The sequence below is a fragment of the Rhamphochromis sp. 'chilingali' genome (genome assembly GCF_963969265.1).
Source record: "Rhamphochromis sp. 'chilingali' genome assembly, chromosome: 7".
Taxonomy (NCBI): domain Eukaryota; kingdom Metazoa; phylum Chordata; class Actinopteri; order Cichliformes; family Cichlidae; genus Rhamphochromis; species Rhamphochromis sp. 'chilingali'.
Window position 1 is genome coordinate 15,691,567 of NC_137934.1, and position 9,029 is coordinate 15,700,595.

The 9,029-nt window shown below is 39.6% G+C and overlaps 1 protein-coding gene across 4 annotated transcripts in view; it reads right to left on the reverse strand.

The window, feature by feature from the left end:
- magi2a (membrane associated guanylate kinase, WW and PDZ domain containing 2a) overlaps positions 1–6,780 on the reverse strand; it is a 263,339-nt gene extending 256,559 nt beyond the window's left edge. For all 4 annotated transcript variants that reach the window (XM_080887521.1, XM_080887520.1, XM_080887519.1 and 1 more), the window contains exon 1: positions 6,287–6,780. In XM_080887521.1, the coding sequence (XP_080743647.1) occupies positions 6,287–6,587 (301 nt within the window). In that variant the 5' untranslated portion in view covers positions 6,588–6,780. The remainder of the gene's footprint in view (positions 1–6,286) is intronic.
- Positions 6,781–9,029: the final 2,249 nt, after the last annotated feature.

Consider the following 9,029-nt stretch of genomic DNA (forward strand, 5'->3'; position numbering starts at 1 on the left):
AACTAGTGTGTTAGCGCAGTTAGCTCGTTAACGTGTTGGCCGTCTAGCCCCATGCACGGAGCGATCGGCGGTAGCTCGTTAACGGAGATTTGCCGTGTTGTGGCGTTAAGGTCATTTCAACGAGATTAACCTGAAAGCACTAGTGGGAACACAACGAATATGACTGCACATTTACGCCGACATCATCCTAGTGCAAAGACAAGTGGAAGCAGACAAAAAAAAGCAAGCATGCTACTAACTTTAGCCGAGTCATTTAGACAGCTGTTAGCACATGATTCTCCTTACGCTGCTGAGAATATAGCCCAGAAGAAGCGGATAGTATAGCTTTTATTTTGGAAAGAGCCATTTCTCTGTAATAAACTCTCTTTTCCAAAGATGAGTGATTCCTCAATCAGATACAGGGCTTGCAATATCGCTAGCCCGAAGTCCCGGAGCTAGCGATTTTTTCAGTCGGGCTACCAAAATCTATCTCTTCCCTGCCCGTCGGGCTATTGTAGGAAAAATATATGTCAATGCTTTTGCATTCTTTCAGAAATGTAGCTGGGTAATTATGTCATTGGCATCGGTGAGCCACTGTCAATATGTGACATATTGAAGTCGCGTTTGAATTTGCGCTTGTTTTTTTGCTTTCACTTTGCAATCGTGCGAACTGTGTATAGAGAGCGACAGCACTGATCTGTGAGTGATGATAATTTGTGCACCAATTCCTCTGACATCGTCTTATTAATCGTTAGCTTACTATGCAAACATGACAAGTGAAATCTCCCGCAGCAAGCTTAAACATGTGAGAGGTTGATCGCGCAGAGAATCGCTGAGCTTATGTGAGTGCGTGTGTAAAAGCATTTCAGTTCTGCTGAGCCAAATAAGACAGGTCAGGGTGAAGAAGTGACAGCCAAAGAAAAGCTTACCACAAAACGGAAAAGGCAAAAAAAGGCAAAAAGAAAGTGCAGCTTTATGGTTTCATGGACAAAAGAATTTCTGTGGCTGCAATATGATGAGCTAAATAACCAGGGCTGCACATAAGTGGTCCGCAGGTGCGCATTTGCTGTCAAAATAAAAAACACGCACAAGGGTTAGGGTTAAATTTAAAAACTGTACTTTTGAGTTAAAATATATATTTATAATTTTAATAAATGACAAATTAAAAATGCATGAACATTTTTTTGTATCGAAAAAATATCGAACCGTGACACCAAAGTATCGAACCGAACCGAACCGTGAATTTTGTGTATCGTTGCACCCCTAGTAAGAAAGGAACACTTCAGGCAATGTCTCACGCTTATTCTACTCATAACCGGGATGGATCTTGTGTTAACTTTTTGATCAACTGATACATTATTTAGTCTAATGGAAACCCCTTCAAATTTCCCAGAGTCCAGCTTTAAAATTTGCCCAAGTCAGTGAAAATCCAGAGGCATTCGGGACGCTCTGCAGCGCGTCTAAATTAGTTGTCTCTCTGTTGGCTCTGCGATAGACTGGCAACCTATCCAGGAATGGATGGAATAAAGAATTTGTAAACAGACACATTTACACATCTTTAACACTTTTATCTGAGGATAAGATCTACACACTGAAGCACTAAAGCCTGAAAGTTCAGGTGAAAATCTCAAAACACTAAATGGGTAAGTAGTGCCTTTTCATGTACTGTTGTCATAGAAACATTGTTACCATGAGGCGCCACAGACTAAGACAAATCTTCTCAAAGTTAAATGCGTTTAGCGGCTTAAAAAGAGGGAGAGAGAAAGAGGCAGAGAAGAAATGTTTCTGTAATACTTAATATAAAGGCCACAATCTCAGATCACACACAAAAGCTAGTCCTGATTTGCCACATTTATCTAAATAAAAAGAAGAGGGTTGCATTTATGATTACAGGTCTTATATAATAAACTCTAGACCCTCGAGGAAAGCTGGCTCTGAGATTAATAAACGTACGCTACAGTGGAGCTTGAATGTTCATAATGCCTTTAGATTTTTTTTTTATATTTCTGCATAAAACATTATCAGCTGTAATGAATGGAAATGACACATGTGAGGGTCAAGAAGATTTTGGTCACTCTTGCCTGTCACCTTTTGAGAATTTTCCTGCACTCCTTACACAATCTATTCCATTTTGGGACATTGCTGGTTTTCCTTACATGAACTGCTTGCTTCAGTTTCTATTCGATTAAAGTCCGAATTTGGTCGTTCCAAAACATTCTTTTTTACTATTCTTTGGCAGCACAACCTGTGTACTGAGGGTAGCTGTCTTCCTGCATGACTCACTTTGTCTTGAGATTCATTTCATGGATTGGTGTCCTGACATTTTGTCTTAGTATGGTATTTAGTGGTGTCTTCCAAATTGATGGTTCCATCAATGGCAGGGGGGTTCGAAACAGGTCTTAAACCATGACATTACCACCAACGCGGGATGCAGTTCAGATGTCTTCACCTGTCACAGAATGAAGAGTTATTGTACAGCTTTACAGAGAACAGTAGGAATGATTTCCTTAAGCATTCTTTATGGCAGCGAGGTTGAATCAGTCTGAGGGAGAAGGAGCTCCCGTTGCCTCACAAGTGTGGAGTGGGTGTCATGGGTTGTTCATGATGGAGAGCAGTTTGTTCAGCGACCTGCTGTCCCTAACTGACTCAAACGCCTCCAAATTTAACCAATGATGCTTCCAGCCTGGTGGATTAGTTAGTTGATTGAAAGTAGTGTGAAGCAGGGCACTTTGGAAGTGTTCACACTTCTAGAGTAGTAAGTGCGCAGATATAAGCTCACAGTATTTACCTTGTCCTTTATTCCATTTCTAAACTTCTTAAGTTTTTTTTTTTCAAGCTGCTCGACCTCCTCTGATGTGCATGCCAACAAAGTAGGTTTTGAAAATGACAAGAGTGCATAAATTTAACTAAGTTATTTTCTCGGTTATAATTAGAGTACCATCTGGAAACTATGTACTGACATTTTTGTTTTTGTTTATGCGATACCACTTGTCATATTTGCTCAATCCAGCATGAAAGTTGAATGTAAATAGCATTTTCTTCATTTTTGTGACCTGGTAAAAAGTATTACACTTTTTTTTTTTGCATTATTGTGAAATATAAAATATATACATATCACTGCTTTAACTTTTTTTCTGTATTTTAGACATCTTTGACAAATCAGTTCAGATTGATCTTGTAAGAAAAGCCAGTGAAGCTTTTATCCTTAATAGCTTTTATCTTTAATGTTCAAACATGACCTCAGATTTCAAAGTGTGAAAAAAAATGCTGGAAGTTGGCCGACAGACCAGAATGCTAAAGTTTTACAACAACAAAAAAAGAAGAAGAAAGAAGAAGGAAAAATCCCAGCGCTTAGACCCAGTGGGGATGTCAGGCTTGGTTGAAACCCTGAGGTTCTTGTCCCATGCTTTCAGTTCCTTTCTGCAAAAGTTCTATTTTAGCCTGAAAAACATTGTTTGAACAGCCTTATGGGTTGTCCATGTGACCTTTTCTTAAACTACAGCCAGGACTCCTTCATGACCTTCTAGAGTACTCCTCACCTCCCTTTTGGACTTTTCTTTATTGGTTAGACATTCCTGGAGAGGACATTATTATTCTTCTATTTTCTTAGTTTGGACATAATGTCAAACTTATGCACAAGTTCAATAAAGAAGTTCTGTATTTGCTCATTCCTTGCCACTTTTTCAGGCCGTCCAACACAATTCTGTCCTCATCACTCTGAGAGCCAATCAGAATCTCCTCAGTGCGCCTTAAATCTCAGTGCTCTTCTACCATTCTGCCTTTCAGACTTTCATACATGCAAGCCAGAACCTTTTCCTCTCCCTCATCCTGGCCAAGGAGAGATCTTCATCCAAGTCTCCACCCGCTTCATCTCCATCACCACCAGTGTCTAGATTCTGACTGAACACACCTCACTCCAAGCTCATTCTAAAATTTACAGTTAGATCTTGATGTACAGATACGTTTGTAATACTGAATCATTTCCTCAATGACTGAACGACCAGCTGACCTCTTTTCTGTCTCTCATCTGTTTAATACTACTTTAATTAATATCTATGCACAAATACAGACATTTCTAGAGTTCACCAACTTTCAAGCAGCACGTGATAAACAAATAAATAACCATAAAGATAAAAAAAAAAAAACTTTCATTACACAGTCATATTACCATATAACATCAGAACAAGTGGACTGAACTGTGCTCTCTGACTCGCTCTGCTCAATAAAGAATCTACTGAGACAGATTATAGGAGTTTATGTGCGTCTGCTTGAAAGTGAAAATTTTTATTATTGAGCACACAGCTGCAAGGGCACTGCAAAAGCCTGTTTTTCCCTCCAAAATATTTACTTAATGTACATATCAATCATAATAAAAAGAGCTCAACACTGTAAACAACCGATCGCGCAAACACGAGCACAGCTATGGGGAAATATCAATCACTTGGAAAATTGCTGGAGGATATAAATATTTCATGAAAAAAAAGTTAACATTTTAATTTGGTATAGGCTTGGCTGCCTTTTGAATAAATCCCTGGGGTGACGATGAACACACACACACACACACACACACACACACACACACACACACACACACACACACACACCCTGATACACTTATGCAAGCACACAAGCTAGGACTTTGATCCAAAGCTTCTTACAGGGTTTCGCTGATTTTTCACCCCAAAATGAGACCCCACAGATCCCGGTCCCGGCGTACAACACAAGACACGGAGAGTCATTAGCTGTTGAGATCAAAACCACAGACAGCCAGAGGAGCGTGTCCGTGACATAAGAGCTGCACATCCGGAGGACAAAGCTGACAAGAATGAGATGAGTCTGAACCAGGGACAAGTTAGGAAATTCTTTTTGACTTGTGCTCTTTTTAAAATGTGTGTTCTGGCTACTCCATATACTGCAAAACCAAACATTTCTTCAACAAACTATATAGCCTCTGGACCACATAATCACAGCCTCATGTGTATCCAGCGCAGCTACTACACTCACTTAAGCAATCCACAGCACTTCCCACGTAAAAAAAAGAAGCCCTCTGTAGTAATCCTGTGCAGGGGGGCTTTTGCTGTTTCATTGCACCGAATACCAAGCTAACGGTGACCTTATCATACTTTATGATATTTTTCATTTTCTGTGACACAACTATAATGTTGAAATAGGGACTCTGGGATTTGCTCTAATATTTATAAAATTTCCCTTCCAAATCCAATTTAGTCCACTCAGTGAAGCACAAATTGGATAATAAATATTGCATACTTAAATGTGTGCTCTAAAGAAAAAAAAAAGAGAAAAATTATATGTAATTCAAAGGTTAAACTGAAAATATAGTGCAATTTTCTTTTATTTAAGAATCTGGCAAGAATAGCAGAGGTTCCATTTGGGCAAATGGCACATGCATTAAATGCAAAAATGACCAGTTCTCTTCATTTATGATCATCCCCGCAACTCCATGTAGGCGTCCATAAATGGCCAGCAAAATTACCCCAAAAATGACACAATCCTAACAGCTTGCTATTACAGACAAACTGACTAAAACTTATCAAAGTCAGTCCTGATTAATTTTCTGCCAATTAAATAATTGCTTATTTTTCTTCCTCTTTTTTGTTTTTAAATCAGGACATAAAATGTCTCAGTAATTTAGATTTCTAAATATAAGAAAGATCATGTATGACTGTAATATTCTGCTGAAATAAATGTGTGTGCAAGGCTCAATCCAATTTAATCTGATCCAGCATCTCACATAATCCACTGTTTATATCTGTGGTATCATGCCAAATATATTGGATTAATACTTTGTTACACTACTGCAAGTACAGCACGCCTAAAGTAATCCATATCTGTAAGCTAGTAGCTGGGTTCAAGGCTGAAGGAGTTGGCGCAATACTTGTAAATGACTTCTTATGAATTATGAATAACACTGGAATGTGTTTTCTGACTGCCACAACTGTAACACACCCCCTAACTCGGACGAGTGCCAAACACATCAGGAGCACACCACGACCAACACAAAAACACGCCACAAACACCTCTTAGATAATCGTTTCTATACGCCTAATAAGTGTAGCAACAAAATAACGGCATCATTATAATATATATGTGGCAAGTATGTGATTTATTTGCATGGTTTACTGTAAGTATGGAGCCTTGGGGGTAAGCGCATCAGTTTTGGGAAACAATAGGTGCTGTCAAAAGAGAAAAGCGCGTTGAGGGGGGGAAAGCTAACGGTTTTCAAAAAAGAACCGAAAGAAAAACTGCGACATGCGAGAAAGTTGCGCCGAAAGCTTACAAACCTCACCTTGTTTGACACACTTGAGTCGGAGGGGGTCTTTGCTGTGCTTGACCACAGCATGGACGTCCCTGGTGGTGAGTCCAGCCACAGGGGTATCATTGACTTCCAGCAGGAGTTCATCCTGGAAGAGTTTGCCGCTATGGCAGACCGCTCCGCCCGGGAGAAGCTCGCCGATAACCGGGAACTGTCCATTCTCTGCGCCGCCCTTCAACTCCAGCCCCAGTTCCCCCTCCTCATTCCTGCAAAGGACACTCTCGTGGACTTTGTTTGTCCAGTGGTTCTTCTTCTTCTTCAGGGTCTTGGACATGGCTCGAAGAAAGGGAAAATCACATGAGTGCGGCTGTGGAAGAAGTTTTGTCGCTCTCGGAAGTGCCTCAGTGTCACGGCAGCACTGTAAAGTGATCGGTTTCAGTGGTAAACGCCAGCTGTATCCATGTCCTCGCACACACTCACGCGCACAGCAGCTGGATCATCAGCCTGCCTTTGCAATAACTGAGAGCTGCCGAACTTGTGCCGCCTTCAGGGGATATTTTAAAAATCGGAACTCACACGATCGCAGTTTATGCAAACACCATCGCGAACAAGAAAAACGCAGTTTAGGAGAATTTACACTATGTGAATAAGTGATTGTAAGAAACACTACACTTAAAATTTGATAAAAAACAAACAAACAAACAAACAAACAAACATCTGTGTAGATAATGATTAGGTGATAATGATTAGCTCCTGGAGAAATATAGGTGGTTTTGTGTGGTGATGTAAGAAGTTATATTATTAATTAAAAAGTTTGGCATTCTTGTTTTCTATTGTAGGACCTTAACTAGTAAAATGTAGAAAACAAGACTCAAACCAATTGCAATCTGACTGCATCTACCAGCAGAAATGCAATAATATGCAGTGAGATATAGTACTTGTTCTTAATGATAAAACTAGATTATACTTTGTTATTATTTCACTTTAAAAACTTTGCTGACATGTGCAATAGAAACACGTCATCTTATTAAATAAATCAATGAGGCAAATCAGTATTTATCGTTGTAAAACCTTTACTTGCATTCCACACATTCCAAAAAGGAAGTTCATCTTGAGCGCCAAGAATAAAGCGCTTAAAACTTCTCAACTTCGAAATGCACAACATTACCAGTGTCATTTGAAAGCGACATCCAGCTTTGACCAACCCAACTGACCCGGAAGTGAAAGCTGAAGAAGGAGGAGAGAGACAAGGGTTTTCCCAAAATCCAGCTTTCCACGAAAAGAAAAAAGAAAAAGGAAAGAGGGGGAGGCAGAGCAGCGGTATTTCCACTGGCATGGCAGCAAAGAAGCGCTAATAACAGGGGGTTTCAAACCACAAATATGTCTCTTCTGTTTGACACTTGTTTACAGACACTTCTAATACTACAGTTTTAAAATAAATGCGAAGTATCTGCCACAGTGTAGCCGGTGAGACCATAACTATAACTTTAAAGATGTGATCATCTGAGTCTACTCAAATTTCTTTTTTCCTCCCCCAGCATCATTGCGATTCCTTTCTCCTTAAACATGACTCTGCTTCAATTAAAGTCTCCTTCTGGTTTGACAAGAAGCTTTGAGGGTGACTTCAGTGTGTTACTTGAATTGAAGCCCCAAACACATTTTTTTTAACATTATTTTCAGGTGAAGTTGAAGGCAAGATTGTATTTACTTGAACAGCCTCGAGGTCTTGTGTGACGTTTATATTACGGAGCATTTTCAAAGGCTGCAAGTATTTATCAGCTGAGAATTCCTCCTCTATATTGATACTCAGATTTCAGAATCATTTGTTCCCTCTAACGGCATTTATGATCCGCTCGCTTAGTTGGTTTGTTGTAGGCCTAATAGTGCTGTCATGCACCAGAAAAAAATGGCTCTTAAGTGAAAATCCCCTTGTGTTTATCTCCGACTAGAGGAAAGGGACATAAAGCAAATGGAGAATTGGCTGACTATAATCCGTCTTCAAACAAGTGTGTGTTGTGGGTCTCTCCGTCACAGCACTGACATCCTCCAGTCTGCTTGGTGATGAAGCCTTTTCTCACGTAGTTACTGATCCCATTCTCAGTAATGATAGTTTGCCGCTTTTCTGCCACAACTGTATGGATATGCAAAGATAATTGCTATTCTACAATGCAGAGTTATCAGTCATTCTTAATCCTTTTCAAAGCCTTAAAAATAGCATTTTTCCCCACAAGGAAGCATTCCAGTAATGACGTGAGATAAGTGCCCTGTTTTAAACCCAAAACGGCTTCCTCTTGTGTCATGATGTCATTTATTCCACCCAGTTCAAGGAAAGGTTGTTTTTAAGACTTTTTTTTAATTCATTCATTCAATTAACTGTTCAATAATGTTTTCTCCATATTGCCACTACTTGTAAAATACCAGTAAAAGCTGATGGAGATATTGATACTGACAGCAAAGGACTCGATCATTAAAATGTTGTGTAAGCAATTTTAATTGTTATAAAAAAAATTAATAAAAAAAAAGAAGAATACCCTGGTAGCTGTAAGTGGATACTGAGTCATGGCAGCCTTACAGTGCATGGTCTCCGCTGCATCAATCTGGTAGTCTGGGGAAAGAAGATGAGCCAAATCTGGCAATAACTACAATAACTGTATGGGAGTGTTAAACACAAAAACAGGGGTTTTTGGAGGAGGTTTCATTGCACCATGAGCAGGCAGATTAACTCGTGTCCTGTGCAAGAATGGGACTTTCATGGAACAAACAAAAATAGATGGAG